The sequence below is a fragment of the Octodon degus genome, unplaced genomic scaffold (genome assembly GCF_000260255.1).
Source record: "Octodon degus isolate 3935 unplaced genomic scaffold, OctDeg1.0 scaffold00024, whole genome shotgun sequence".
Classification (NCBI taxonomy): domain Eukaryota; kingdom Metazoa; phylum Chordata; class Mammalia; order Rodentia; family Octodontidae; genus Octodon; species Octodon degus.
This window is the reverse complement of record NW_004524600.1, coordinates 17,922,602-17,938,102: the sequence shown is the minus strand read 5'-3', so window position 1 is coordinate 17,938,102 and position 15,501 is coordinate 17,922,602. Positions and strand designations below refer to the sequence as shown.

Here is a 15,501-nt window from a genome sequence, read left to right as displayed (position 1 = left end):
TATAACTATTTGTATAAATAATGCAGTGGCAACACCTTTGGAACTCCTCCTAGGTTGAAGACTGAAGATTCAGACTGTGCCTGCTATGTCCCAAGTGCCTCGTCCCTGGCACAGAATAAGGTGTTCAATAAATGTGACAGGTATGGTCCAAACAAGAATGTAGTTTCTACCATAAGACCAACCACTCATTCAACAAAAAATGAACACTCTGCTATCTGCAGTTCTGTGGAAATATTCAGAAGAGCCATACATGAGTCTAGCTTAAAAAAGGGCAGAACACAGGAAGATAAAAGAAGTCAGGAAAGAGTTGAGAGAGAAGCCAAACTTTACAGACTTCTAAGATTTCCTTTTGGTTCATCTGGAGTTTATTACGTAATGATTTTTAGCCAGTCTGTGGTCTGAGCATGGTTTGGTTTTAGGATAATAATCTGAGCTCTACCGTACAAGCAGGGGAAGCAATCAGGGACATGCAGTTGGACGGAGCCACCCAGAGCTGTGGAAGTCGCAAGGCAAAGGTGAGAAGGGCAGGGCAGGGACAGGCAGGGGCTTAGGTTAAAAGTGGGAGGCAAAGGCTCGGAGTGCGAAGAGGAAATGAGAAACACGTCCAAGAGTCCGTCAGGTGATGAGGCTGGGGCGGCCCAGGAGGTGGCGAGGAGCCAGCGAGCCCAGGACCAAGCTGAGCATCCGGGCAGCCTAGGTGGCGGGGCTGTGGTAGAGGTAGGGAGCTCGGAAAGAAGAAAAATGACCTCAGCCTTGGAAATCCTGACTGGAAGTGGAGTCCTCCTGCCAGCACGATGTAAATGAGGGAGGTCGGGGTAGAGACAAGGATGTAAACTCTGAGAAATGATGTCAAGGCCTGATCCTGCCAGGGAAGGAGTCATGGAAAGAGCTGCAGGGAGAGGGCCCTTGGGGAAAGGCATCCTGAGGGGCCAAGAAGAGGATCAAGATGAGCCAGGAGAGGCGGTGGAGCGCAGGATCACGGAGACTGAGAGGAGCCTTTGCAGGAGAAGGGCTGGCTACCAGGAAGCAGATGGTAGCCCGCTGCGATGCCCTTGATTCACGGCACTTATGTCTACCAACCTGTGTTGTGTTTCAGTTCAGGGCAGACACGTGAGTGCACAGAAATCCTTCTCCCTCTCTCTTCTTGCAGCTGCCAGACTCTACACAATTGGATCTTCAATTTTTTTTTTCCCAGCAAAGTTACCAACTCTACAGAGAAAACTATTCATCATAATTACAAATCTATTGCTTTTTCTAAGACATTAGTGAAGGATAATTTATTTTTATGAATATCAGAGTAATATTTGTATGGTGCTTATCTTTCCCCAGACACCATTTCTGTGTTCTCCTCACGGAGTCCTGTGAAACAGGCTTGGTATTTTCATGGTGCTGGCAACTGAATGCAGGCTTCATGTGTGCGAGGCACTTGCTTTACCACTGTGGGACACTCCTAGCCAGGGCTTGTACTATTTTAAGACAGGACAATAGGAGAGTTACAGGTATGTGGCATAAGTGGTGACACTGAGACTTGAACCCGAGTCTGTCTCTTCTAGACTATGAATTCAACCTTGACTCTAAGTATAAATCTATTATGCCACTACTAGCCTTAAAGCAATTGGAAATCCCTCCAGGATCAATGACCTTGGAGTTTTAAATGAATTCAACTACCTTCAAATATTGAAAGATAATGTTACAGTTTGTGTCCTGTTCTCCCCACAAAGCCTCATGCAGTCATGGGGCTTACTTCTGGACTTTGGGATTAATTCATGATCCAGTGCTGGAATTATGAGTGTGAGTGCTACACCCAGCCTGGGGCAGGTAACTTTGTCTACATTTTGTTTGTGCCCAGAGACTTTGCCTGAGACTGAGATTAAGTGTGATGAACTGATTAATCTGACAAACTGATCATAAGGTAATCACAGACTCTAGAAGTCTGCCCCATGACTTCATGAGGTTTTTGGGGGACAACTAGACACAAACCATAACAGCTGGGAAGGAACAAGAGAATGGAAAGGATGGCCTGAGAGCATCACAGAAGGCAGCAGGTCTCTACCCTTGGCACCCTCAGAACTGCAAGGGTGAGAGATTTTACCTTGGAGAAAAAGTCCCAGAGCCCCATTTCCAGAATAGTGTGGCCACACCAGGTTCCAGAATGGCACTAGCATGGAGAATTTATTCCTTGAAATCAGGTCAGAGTACTCAGCAATCCAGGAACTTGACCCGTACAGCCAAGAAAGAAGAAAGCCTGGCTACTGCTCCAGCTGGCAGCAGTCCTTGGCATCATCCATGTGGCATTGGGTTTAGGCACCTACAGAATGCAGGAGTTCTGAGGTTAAGAAGGTGTCCACCTCAATTTCAGAAGAAGGCCTGGGAGGCCGGGCAGTGTGCCCCTGAGAGGGCAGTGTGTAAAGCTGTGAGAAGCCTATTCAGTGGAAACCCCAGATATTTGGAAAAACCAGGAATGTGGATCATCTAAGCGAAACTGCAAGAAGGGAGCAAAGTCAACCTAAGAGAGACACCATGGGAGCTACCACCAAGAGTGCCCTAGGGACAGAGCCACATGGAGCTTCAATTTGCCACAGATTGCTTCAGATGTTCCACATGGAACTATAGGACTTAATGTTGGCCCTTATGGATTGTGAACTTGCTTGGTCCCAATGCTTGGTATTCTGCTGTGTGTACCTTTTGTAATGGTAATGTTTATCTTATGCCATTGAATAGGGAAGTGTTTAACTTTTCATTTGTGCAGGGACTCACAGTTGAGAGTTTGCGTTGGATCTTGGAGGAGACTTGGGACTTGGACTTTTCAGCAATGCTGAAACTGTTGGAACTTCGGCAACTCCTAGAGATGGACTAAAATGTCTTTTGCACAAAGGGATGTGCATGAAATTTTGGGGGTCCTGGGGCAGAATGTTATGGTTGTATCTAGTTATCCCCCAAAATCTTCATGCAGTCATGGAGCAGACTTCTGGACTTTGTGATTAATTCAAGATCCAGTGTTGGGATTGAGTGTGAGTGCTGCTAGGATTATGGGTGTAAGTGCTTCTGGGATTATGTGTGTTAGCACTACACCCAGTCTGGGGGCAGATAGGCTGAATGCAACATAAAGGAGAGAGACTTGCTCTCCGTAGCCATTGTTGCCACTTCTCCTGCTCTTTTGCTCTCTTGCTTTTTGCTGCCATCATGAAAGGTTGCCCTCTGCCACTTGGCCTTGGAGCCAACTGAGATGAACTGAACCCTCCACGAACCTGAGCTAAATAAGCCTCTCCTTCCTTCATTTTGAGGGTCAAGCATTTGTCCCAGCAATAAGAGAAAAGTAACTGAGACACATAAAGCATGATTCAATTCAAAATCAGTTTGGAGGCTTGTTGACAAGGAGAGAAGCACTTGCCAAGTGAGCTTGCTGAGTCCAAGTAGAGACGAAAGTCGGTACTGATCGTCACGGTGTACTGAATGACATGGGATCTGTGGCTGCTCCAATCTTAAACGAAGCCTTTCCAACAGCCAAAATGCCCTGCCCCTGGGTGAGTGGCTGAATGTATGGTGGTTGGCCGAGACCTTCAAATAGTACTCAGCAGCAAAAAGGAATGCTTTTTGCTGCTGAGTACTATAGACCTTCCTTAATGCGGAGGGAACACAAAGTCAATTTCAAAAAGTCAAACATTATATGATTTATTTGTATTAACATTATCACAATGACAAAATTAGACATGGAGCCAGGAGCAGTGGTATATGCCTGCAATCCCAGCACACAGGGAGACTAACAAGGAGCATAGCAAATTCAAGTCCAACCTAGGCCACGTAGGAAGACTGTCTCAACATAAAAAAGGACTGGGAATGCATTTCAGTGTGAAGGTTCTGGATTCAATCCCCAGGGCCATTCGAAAGAAATCAGCAATGGACAATTGATTGTCAAGGAGGAGTAAGAAAGATCAGCTGGGAAGGTGGTGGTTGTGGCTAGCATGAAGCTACACGCTGTAAACGACACCAGGGAGAGGAGGGAAATCTTTGTGTGCTGAGACAGATCTATGACTTCATGGTCAGCCGTGGTTAAGCATCTTAAGGTGAAGAATTTTTTTTTTTTCTGTATTTCAGGGAAGGGTCTACAGGGTGTTCAGGGTCTCACTACTAGATCGGACTCACAAGATCCAGCCCAGCCCAGGCCCGGTGAGTGTGTGGGAGAGCTTCCAGCTTCCCCGCACCCGTGGGATCCCTCCAGACCAAAATTCAGGCACCTGCATGAGACCCTCTACTGTGCCCTCAGGACCCCTGCAGCCCTCCGGAGACCCTACCCCAAGTCCACCAAATGAGAACTTCTGTGACGCTCTTGGGACCCCCAGATCCAGCCCAGACCCAGCTAGTGTGTGGGAGAGCTTCTGCGCTCCCCTGTGCTCCCTGTGCCAGAGGCACAACAGAGGGGCACTACAGGTTCACTGCTGTGCCAGAGGGGCACTACAGGCTCACTTCCAAGGGCTGCAGCAGGAAGGAGCTGAACACAACAGCTAGACCCAGGCCAGGCACAACTGTATAAACTCAAACTTAATAGATCTGCACCTGAATTTCAGTAGGTGCTAAGATTATAAATACACCAAAGCTCTACACCAAAGGTCAGAGGTCAGTGCTATACAAAATGACAAAGACAAGGAGCAAAATGCAATTTCAGGCCTTGAGCCCACACATAACAAGTGCAGAGGACACTAGCTCAGCTGAAATGAATGAATTAACAGCGTCAGAAGCAAAGAAACAACAGCAAAAAAGTTACAGAGGAACTCAGAGCAGAATTAATTCCTGAAATGAAAAAATAAATCTCTGAATTCATAGCATCTGAAGTAAAGAATCTAATACAGAAACATACAGGGGAAACCCAATGCCCACCCAGAACAAGTGCAGAGGACATTAGCTTGGCTGAAATGTATGAATTAACAGCATTGCAAGTAAAGAAACAACAGCAGAAAATTATAGAGGAACTCAGAGCAGAATGAATTTCTGAAATAAAAAAAGAAATCTCTGAATTCATACCATCTGCAGTAAAGAATCAAATACAGAAACATATAGAGGAAACCCAATCTGAGATCGGACTCACAGTGATTCTCCTGTTTATAGCCTCTCAAGTGTTAGGGTTACAGGCATGCGTCACCACGCCTAGTCTCAATTGCTATCTCAGTGTGTCCTGTGGGCAGGGCTGGCAAGAAAAGAATTAAGAACACATAATGTACTGATGTCAGTTTCCTAGTGTAATTTAAGATGAAACTTGGGGGAAACCGTGGAAAGGGCATATGGAATGTCTTTTGTGTTAACAAGTTTTTGTCAAACTGTAATTATGTTAAAGTAAAATCTTTTAAAATAATCCCTACAAGTTGACGAACTGTGGTCACTGAATGGGAGATTAAATGAGGAGAACGCCAATATACAGAAGGTCAAAAGGAAAGCTCCTTAAATAAGCCTCCACCACACAGATCCCATGCAATCCTGGGGTGGCTGCCCTTCCCTGTCACTGGCAGAAGTCAACTCTGAAAAGGCTAGAAGAGCATGTCAACATAGACAGCACAAGGCACAGCCAAAGACACGGGCGCCACAGCAAACCCAGGGAGGCAGGCAGAGACAGAAGCATGCTCATCAGTTTCCACGATCTGTGGAGGCTTTGTTCTAGGGAGCCATGTAACCACTGAATCAGCAAACCCTGAACCAGTGCTCTTAGGGGAAATGCAGGGGGGCTTCCCATGCGTCTCTGACCACACCCTTTCTTGTTCAATGAATACAAGATTTTATGTGAGCTTCCGCTTAGACATACCATTTTAATATAGATTGTTGGCTCAGAAGCGCTGAACTTGTACAAAGTAGAACTCGTGATGAAGGAGGCCTAGTACATGTAGTTTCTCCTTCAGGTATAGCATGGTTTAGTGCTTCAGAATACTAGATGGCACTACTTCAACATGCGTGGAGTGTCCATTTTGTTTATTTTTAATTGTTTATTGGTACATTTTAGGTGTACATAATGATCACATCCATCATAGGGAATTTGTACCTGCACATGTATCTTGATTTTTTTCCCCTTTCCCCTACCCTCCCTCAACCCCTCTTCCACTATTTGCAAAAGCTGTCTTTATTTCTTCCGTTTCTTGTTCTTTTTCCTCCTTGTCCCCTGCCCCAGTTCCCCTTCCCATTTGAACATTTTCTTCCTATTTCACAATATCTATTATACATTTTGGTCCGTATTTATACATTTAGTTTCTTACCGTAGAGAAACAATGCAGTATTTACATGTGTGTCAGATTTATTTCACTTAAGAATAAGGTCTCAAAATGCATCCAATGACCTAGAAATGTCTCAAGTCTGTCCTCCTTTATGGCTGAGTACTACCCCATTGTATATATATATAAAAAAAAAGTCACCTTTCTCCTTTCATCAGCTGACAGGCATCTGAACTGTTTCCGTGTACGTATATAAAGATGGGTGTGTATATATTGCTGTGCTATAGCTGGGTCAAATGGGATCTCAGTATTTTGAGGGATCTTCACACTGATTCCTGTGGTTCTATCAGCTTACATTCCCACCAACAGTGAAGAAGTATTTCTTTTTCCCCACAACCCCACCTGCATTTGTTATTAGTTTCTTACCAACAGTCATTCTTTCTGGAGATGGAATCTCAGCATTTTAAAAACATTTATTTGGTACAGTGTCTTACTATGCAGCTTGGACTAGTGATCCTCCTGCCTCAGCCTCCCCAGCACTGGAATTACAGAAGTGTGCCACCATGCCTGGGTTTGGGGCCAGTGGTGTGCCTGGGGTTCTGGGGCTGGCACAGCATGCAGTACCAGGGATTGAATTCAGGTCCTTGCACTTGCCAGGCAGGTGCTTAGACCACCAAGTCCAAGGCCAGGCTGGGCTACATACTGAGTCCCTGCTCAGCGTTGTTTTACCCTGCATCTCTCGAATGAGTAATGTTGAATATTTTTTTCATGTATTTGTCATTTCTACTTCATCTGAGAAGTGTTTGTTACAGATGTCCATTTTTGGATTGGGCCTTTAAATTGGGGCGGGGCACTGAATTTTTTGAGTTTACATAGTCTACATAGCAGTCCTTTCTATAAGGATCAGCTGGCAATTTTCTTTTCCTACAGTGGCCTGTCTCTTCACTATGTTGGTGGTTTCTTTTGCTGTCCAAAAGTGTTTTAGTAAGACAAGATTCCAGTTGTTGGTTGCTTGTCAAAGTTCCTGTGCAACTCGAGTTTTATCATAAAGTCTTCGCCTGTACCAGTGTCTTCAAGAGTGCTACCTACTCTATCTTCCGTCAGATTTAGTGTCTCTTGTTTTAATATTTAGATCTTCAATCCATTTTGATTTTAGTTGAGTGCATGGTGAAAGATATGGGCCTAGTCTTAATCTTGGGCACGTGGAAATTGGTACCTATTTTAAACAATGAAATCACCAAGAAAATTGAAAAACAAAAAAAGTCCCTGAGAAGAGCTTACACAAGAGCACAGAGCACCACCCTGCTGGACCTTAACTGGAAACCCAGTTGATTGGTGGCTTTTTTATGACCACACACATCTTTCCAAAATGACTGCATCAGTGACTTAAATGTTGGGGTGAGTCTTACAAGTAAATTTTGGCAAGTAGAAGGATTGCAAACAGAGAATTCACCCATGAGGCCTGAGAGCAGAGGCATCTGTCTAGATGTACTTGTACACATCTATGCACCATAGCACGGACAGTGATACTGACAGGAGGGACCACCTATTCTGCCTTATTCTACTTGGCGTCAAGGCAGAATGAAAACTTGCCTGGGAATCTAACCATCGCACAGTAATACCCAGCAAGCTGGGTGTGGTGGTGCACGACTATAATCCCAGCATTTGGGAGGCTGAAGCAAGAGGATCACCTCAAGTCCAAGGCCAGCCTGGCCTACATAATGAGTCCATGCCAGCATGAACTACACAGCAAGACTGTCTCAAACCAAGTGTTCAGCAAAATGTCGCTCCTGTTCACAAACTCTGCAGTGGGTGACAAACATGATGATGGCCATGCTCCCCGTGCAAACCCAGCCACCTTCCCAGAATTGTAAAATAGTTTGTAAACTGAGGGATCACTGTTCTGGAAATACAGACACTGACATTGGGAGATTCTCAAAAAGCCCACCCTACGATCAAGCTCAGATTATCAATCCTCAGAACACTTGATGTTTTCCCCTCAAAGCTAATCGTGAGCAGACAAGAGTTTCCCAAGAGCTGAAGAAAGACTCTAGGCATGTAAGTCCAAAACAAACAAAAAAGCAATTTAAAGGAACACTAGAGTGCTTGGAAGTACAAAGACTTTGTATGAGAAATGAAAATACAGCAAGTAGGAGGACATTTAGGATAATCTCCCTGAAAAGAGTAAGATGGAACAGAAACACAAGCAGGTGAGAGCACCAGCCCAAGTGGTCCTACACCAAACGAATTAGAGAGAAGTAGTACAACGGAAGATGGAAAAATAATTTCCAAGACACAGCATCTCGGCAGAAAGAAATAAAAATCACTGTCAAGTCCAGAACACTGAAGAGAGACATTCTATAAAGTTCCAGAGAAAAAGGACTGGTCACACACAAACTTAAGAGTCAGAATGAGTTCATACTGCCAAAGAGCAAATTGGGAAATGACAGTATGTACAAATGATTATTTCAACTTCTGATGTAAAAATAATCCACAATCTAGAGTTCTGTGTCATTTAACTGAGTTAAATATGAAAATTGAAGATACATTCAATTTCTCTAAGGTTTATATCCTTTGTACCTTCTTGTAGAACTAGTGTAGCCTATGACTCACACGTGTGAGGCAGATACAGGAAAAGGCAACTCAACCTCAGAGGGAGATGGCATTCCACAGCAGACAGAGAACAGCCCCGGTTGGAGTGTGTGACAGAGCTGCGGAGGGCTATCAGGCCCAAGGTATTTCCTGCCTTTGTAATCCTCGGACAGTGCATGCATGGGAAACTGCCTCCATCTGTGTTCTACGCAGGCTTGTCTGTCCATGGCCCAGCAAGTCGTGAGCTCCTTTACAGCCTCATGTTTAGATGATAGGTCACTCCTTAAATCCCATAAGAAGGATCCACATGGGTCTTGAGATGGGTAGAAAATGGCAAGGATAGCCCAACTGTACAACTCTTTAGCTCCACAACAGTCTAAAGCTGGGGAGTGGTGCCCTAGGACTTGGCACCTTGCTCCCTGACATCTGCACATGGAACTACTGTAAACTATTCAAGCTGAAGTCAGACCCATGGACTGTTCAGTTATCGTCATCCGGATGTTTCACCAAATGCTGCCCTCACATAGCTAGCTTTATGCCTCTCTTTGAGTTGTGCAAAATCAGATGATTTTGTGTTTAGGGATACCACTCAGATGGCTCAAGTATATAACAATGAAAAAAAAAAAAAAAAAAAAAAGGAAGGAAATGTTTAGCATAACAGCTGAGATAGTTTATAGATGACTAAGTTTCCTGAGAGCAAAGAATAGGGTGAAACTGACAATGGTTCTATAGGCAGCTTCTATACAGTGCTTCCTAGCTGAATGGAGGGCATGGATTTATTCTCCGTTCTACAAGTAAACTACAAGGCCATTACAGTTGTTGCCCTCCTCTGCCCCATTTTTCTCTTACACTTCATCTAGCGCAAGCTTGATAAGACAAACCAATGTCAATACCCAGGCAGCAAAAACAAAATAAAGCAACCAACAAAAACATGAAGCACTGAAAGTTAGTAGTAAGGCTCCAAGATGCATAGAACTGTCCCTCACCTAGGTGACAAGATCACATCACAATGAGGGCATGGACACAGCGCATCACAGACAGCCCAGAGAAATGGGCACAGCAGTTAAGGTCCTAAGACCCACTGAATGGTTTTAAACCAATCATGGATGGTAAATAGGGATATACTTGGCAGATTCATCACGACTTTCCCTCTACCTGGGCTCACAGAGGCCCTTTGCATGCTAAACCCAATGAATGTGGGTGCTACTGGCCCCCCAGATCTTTCCTGAAATGTCTTTGTGACAGACCTATACATTCACACACTACTCAGAGGCGATGCCATATGCCAAGCGCTATCCCACACACTAAACACACAGCCATATACAAAAATTCTGCCAACTTTGCTCCAGGGAGAAGAGACTACAAAACGGTCTCTTGTACCAGGAAGCTAAAGCAGGGAAGATGAAGGCCACGTTTACACCCACACTCGGGAAACATATCTACTTGAGGAAGGCTTATCAGAGATTTCAGCGTGATCTGTGAGTACTACGGTTCTCAGAGGGCACTAGTCACGCCGACCCCCCAACAGTGACCTGGGCTGCACGCACACACCCCACCTTTCCTGGCTGGAACAGTGCTCTACAGCACACCTCCAGACGTCTGGGGATTCCCACCATTCAGCACGGAGTTTACATGTTTAGTTCCCAGTCATTGTTTACAAACAGCTACAACATCAGCCACTGGGAGTGCCTGGCTATGGAAAGGAGGTCCAGGTGCTGGTGTGTGGTGGTGGGGGAAGACAGAACAAAACATTACAGCCTTAAATTATTTCGTTCTCCAGCATAAAGTGAAGATCTGCAAGTCTAGAGCTTCTTCACCTTATGCCACCAAGAGCTCAGTCAGGACTCGTGGCTTTATCCCTGTCAGTGTAAATTACACACTGACTAAACCCTGCATTGGTGAGGATGAACTTTCTAGAGCTGTCTGTCACGCAGCCCGCTGTGATAACTGATACACCCACACAGGCTCGCCTCCACTGCCTGAAGTAAACTTCAACAGCACCTGCACAAAGTGACAGCCAGTGTCTCAGACTTACTGTCCTGAGAACCTTCAGCTGAGACAGCCATAAGAACTCATGAACCTTTCAAGACCTGCATCCCTAATACATAAGCCATCAACTTATTCTTTGCTTTTGCAGGCTGCCATTTAAAACTACTCAGCACTCTATTTCTTCAGTCAAGTTCCATTTAAAAGTCAATGTTAGATTACCCGATACAATTATTTTTACTACTCTTTAAAAAATCCTACAGCTTTCCCACAGTATTGTGCTTTGAATGCAGGGTCTTTCTTCACATTGAGCTATACCCCAATTAAAAAAAAAAATTAGTACAGAGTATTAAATCAAAAATTACCCAAGCTAGGTTTGGACCTATAGTCCTCCTGCCTCCACCTCCCAGAATGCTGGCTTAAAGGTGTGTACCACCATGCCCACCCAGCTCACACAGTAACTTATTTAACCTGGTAACACTTTGTAGAACAAGCTGATCTTGGCTTTGAAAAGCCATAAACTAGAAATGAAATGAACTAGAGAGGAAACACTTCTCATAATTTAGCTATCAAATGTAGCTCACCTGCCAAAAATGCTTCTGTCCGAGACTTACCGGTCCCCATGCAGCCTGACAGTGGCTGTGGCTTTTCTGGCACAGTCCAAGTGACACATCAGTCACTGACGGAACAAGGGCCAGGAGCAGGAAGTCACAGTTTACCAAATAATTAACAACTGTGATGCTGTCAACTGCCTAAGCCTTCAAAGTTTGTAGATATTAAAAACAGCTCATGTAAAACATTGTCAACTATGTATTTTTGTCACATATAAAAGGCTCCAAGCATTAATGTTGAAGACAACATTCTAGTTGTTTGCATATGGGCTGCCAAAGGGAGCGCTCTAGTTTTTAAATTGAAGTAAATTTCTGATTTTGAGCTAGGGGTTCACTGAAGATGAAGTCCTTGATGACTTCTCCAACTGTGCTGTTTCCTGCTGTCACTGTTCCTAAATGCTATAAGTCATCCAGAAATGTAACAGGAAACCTGAATTCTAGTAACTTTAACATTCGGCTTTGCCCTGGCTTTGAAATGGTCCTTTTGTATACAGCAAGGGAAAACAGCTTCCTACCAGAGGAATCTGCTCAGGAAGCTCTTCTCACCACCGAGCAGAATAAACTCAGCATTTCCAAGTTGAGTTTAACCAGGCCCTTCTTCTACACGCAGCAAATTAAACCATGAAATTCCTGAAAAGGCATGGAGAGGTTTCAAAGAAATATTTGAGAACATCTGCAAAAGACGACTATGACAACCATACAAATAAAATACACCAATTCCATTCAAGTAATGAAGATATCTTCCTTTAACTTATCCAAACATTTCATATTTATGAAGTCATTTATTTCCGCAAATCTAAGCTTGTAATATAAATTAAAAATTTTACAGTATGTATAGGATATTTGACAGGGAAAACTTGCAGGTTGTACAAAATATTTTAAGCATTGTAGTTTTCCCTTGCTGTCTGCCAGTAAAAGTGGCAGAATACAGTCGGCTCTGAAGACCGTCCCTGCTGACTGGGGTAACGAGGAGCCCCCCGAGCCGAAGCACCCTGCTCCTCCTCAATGCCCTGCCATCTACAGCTTTAGACCTTCAACATTCCTCTTCAAGTTCAGCAGCTCCTTCTCCTGTCTTCTCTTCTCTAGCTTGAATGCTAACTTGTTGGCTTTCTTCTCCACTCTTCGTTCCTGCACAAGAGGATGCATAAGTTATTCACATGCTTAATATAATTGACTTTCACAGGGCAAAAAATTCCCAAGAGCCCCCAAGTCCTTGAGACTTGGAGACGACTTTACCTTGCGCTCCTCTTTTATAGCTTGCTTTCTTGCTCTTTTACTTTCTTTGCTTTCATTTTTTGAACGTGGTTGGGTTGAGACCCGAGGCAGGTCACTGCCATTAATTATCTGCATTCGTTCGACTTGCTTTGCTGTGAGTCCTTTCTTAGGTAAGACATGGAGAGGAATTCCTGTTTTACAAGAGAGGTGGATTTGTTTGGGCTGAAATAGACAAGACACAGCTTGAGTTATTTCTTATTCTCATTCAATGCAATTCACTAATCACACAGAGGGTGCTTAGCCACGAAGGGTTAAAACTTCAATGAGAAAATGTGCATAGTCTGTTCTCTGCATTAGATATTTTAAAAAGCTCAGGACACTGGGACTTACCTTTGGGTGACACCTGATAAGCTGTGGATGATTGTATAAATTTGAGTATGTACCTTAAAAAAAAAAAAAAATCAGGTATCAGTATGATTCAGTTCAGAAAAACATTATTATGTTTCTTTGTTTTTTTTTTTTCTTTCCGTATTTAGGACAGGGTCGATAGGGTCTACAGAGTCTCACTATGTAGATCAGACTCGTAGTGATCCCCCCGTTTTCAGCCTCCCAAGTGCTAGGATTAAAAGTGTGCGCCACATATTTCTGACCTTGGTGTTTTCATAGTGCAAAATAATACTGGAGTGACTCCCATAAAATGTTCTAAGACTGTTTACAACTCCGTAATAGGAGTATTACTCTTCATAAATTCTCCTTACAAATTGCCTAAAAGCTTAACTCCTAGGATATACACTTTTCAGTGCTGATACTTAACACTATAAAATTACTGTAATACTTTTAGCAGGGGACACTAAGATACTTACTGCAGATGGATTCACAATCCCACTTCTCTTTGGTGTCTTCAAGAACTACAGTAATAATCTCTTCAGACTCATCAAGCTCACTTGCTGGCAGATCTTGATCCTCAAAAGGTTCAAGAGTATTCAATTTTACACAGCTTTGGGTTTAATTTTTAAAATAAAGGGGAACAGTATCAAATATTTTTGTTACTAAAAGTTATAAAAATAGCAAATGTTAAACTCCACCTGCTCTTGTGCCCACATGTCACGTTTGGCCAAGCTTAGCTATCCCCAGCCCTGCCTCTCCCTCCTGGTGTGTTGTGGATATTTACTCTGAGAGGCGACAAGTGAGTGACTTGCCGCTCTGTAAGGTTAGAAAGAGCTACAAAGCAAACAGATTGTGGCTTCCCTAAGACAAGCTTTTTTTTTTTTTTTAAAAAAAACAACTTAGAGAAGAATTAGCATGTGCATGTCATATATCCACATCTTTCACCCCCTTTCCTGCTGTGGGGTCTGCACAGCACACTGCCCACAGGATCCAGGGCCTTTCTGGCGGGCTTAAGCCCCTCGCCAGCTTCCCCCAGAGAAGTCAAGCTGACACAGAAGCTGACGTGACAAATTGTGTGCGGTCAGTTCTGCTAGCCCCACTGGAGAGAAAAGCTCTTACTTCTCTATGCCACAACTCTATGCTTTGTAGAGCTTCTAGCACTTCAGACAGACGAAAAGAAAATGTATGCATGGAAGCCAGAACGATCCTTCAGCCAGACAAGGAGCCCCAGGCGCTGCGCGCACGCACTGTCTCACGCTCCACACTGACCCAGCCTAGCAGGACTCCTCTCACCTCAGTGGGACTGAGAGAGCAGTTCCTTGTGTTTGCTTACAGCCTTAGAACTCAATTCTAAAATGTAGGCAAGACAAATACAAAATGTACGAGCCCAAACTTATGGAAAGTGTACTTTTCCCTTGACAATGGATTCTGATCTCGTGGCTCTTTTCCCACAATCTAGTTGTACAAGTACAGATCCTAACTGGAGGCAGAATAAAAGAGATAAGAAAAGTTATCATACTTCTCAGCCTTCTCTTTATAGTAGTCATTCAAAACTTCCTGTAAGCGACTGCTGTCTACTTGAATGGAACCTTCTAATTCAGCATTATCCAGAGCTCCAATTTCAACATCATCATATTGTTCATAAAACTTAAATACAAACAGAAAAGAGGCATCGTGAAAAACAAATTACCCATTAACTACAGTATTAAATGCTATTTTTACTCTCCATAATTTTTAAGCACTGCCAAAGGACAACTAATGGTAAATTAATGAAAAGAGTAGGGACTTAATACCTATGACGACAGGGCCAGTGACTACCACATTTACATGCAGACTGAAGACAGGCTTCCTTTTACCATGCAAAGGGAAGGCAGTGATTCTACCTGGCTTGGCAAAATCGTCCAATATTTAAATGGTACTTCGAACTTCCTTGGTAATATAGACTAAGAGATCATGTAATTGAACACAACCTATTAATGTACACATTTCACGCCTGTGTCCATGGTGTTCACTGCGTTACTCGGATGCTCTTAGCACTGTTCGACTCTGTCACAGAATACTCAAGATGGTGAGCCATATCCTGACTCGCAAAGCGTTAAGGGTCAGCCTCCCTGAATGCGAAGACAGAAAATACTTTCTGAGCATGCAGCTAACTCAGATTCTCTATCTCGGGTTCAGCTCAAAAGAAACTTCCTCTTCATGCCTTCACTTATGGACAGTGAGAGCTCCTACCATTGGCCACATACTTTACGGTCTGGGATACACCAGTGAAACACCAAGAATCTCTGCCTTCGGGGAACCTGCATTTGGATCTGAAACAAACCCATATGCAACATACACAATAAGCACCTCAGCCGTGAGGGCAGAAGGTGGTGCTCCTGGGCAGCAGAGGTGGGGCAGGGACCTGTGAAAACACCCGGTCCACACCTGGTATCAGAAGCCCTGGAGCTGCTTTGGCAAGGGAAACCCAGCTCAGGACACCGTAATTTAGACCTTTGGAGTATCTTACATTCCTTTTT

General features: G+C 43.9%; 2 protein-coding genes across 3 annotated transcripts in view; both read right to left on the bottom strand.

Moving 5' to 3' along the window:
- Zc2hc1b (zinc finger C2HC-type containing 1B) overlaps positions 1-11,657 on the bottom strand; it is a 68,753-nt gene extending 57,096 nt beyond the window's left edge. The window contains exon 1 of one of the 2 annotated variants that reach the window (XM_023712261.1): positions 11,354-11,657. In XM_023712261.1, coding sequence (XP_023568029.1) covers positions 11,354-11,393 — 40 coding nt within the window. In that variant the 5' untranslated portion in view covers positions 11,394-11,657. The remainder of the gene's footprint in view (positions 1-11,353) is intronic. The other variant, XM_023712262.1, reaches the window with a different exon arrangement.
- A 490-nt stretch (positions 11,658-12,147) lies between these two features.
- Positions 12,148-15,501, bottom strand: part of Ltv1 (LTV1 ribosome biogenesis factor) — a 14,300-nt gene continuing 10,946 nt past the window's right edge. Inside the window, exons 5-9 of the mRNA XM_023712205.1 lie at positions 14,502-14,629; positions 13,459-13,592; positions 12,986-13,038; positions 12,617-12,817; positions 12,148-12,508 (exon numbers count right to left, since the gene is read on the bottom strand). Coding sequence (XP_023567973.1) covers positions 12,398-12,508; positions 12,617-12,817; positions 12,986-13,038; positions 13,459-13,592; positions 14,502-14,629 — 627 coding nt within the window. The 3' untranslated portion in view covers positions 12,148-12,397. The remainder of the gene's footprint in view (positions 12,509-12,616; positions 12,818-12,985; positions 13,039-13,458; positions 13,593-14,501; positions 14,630-15,501) is intronic.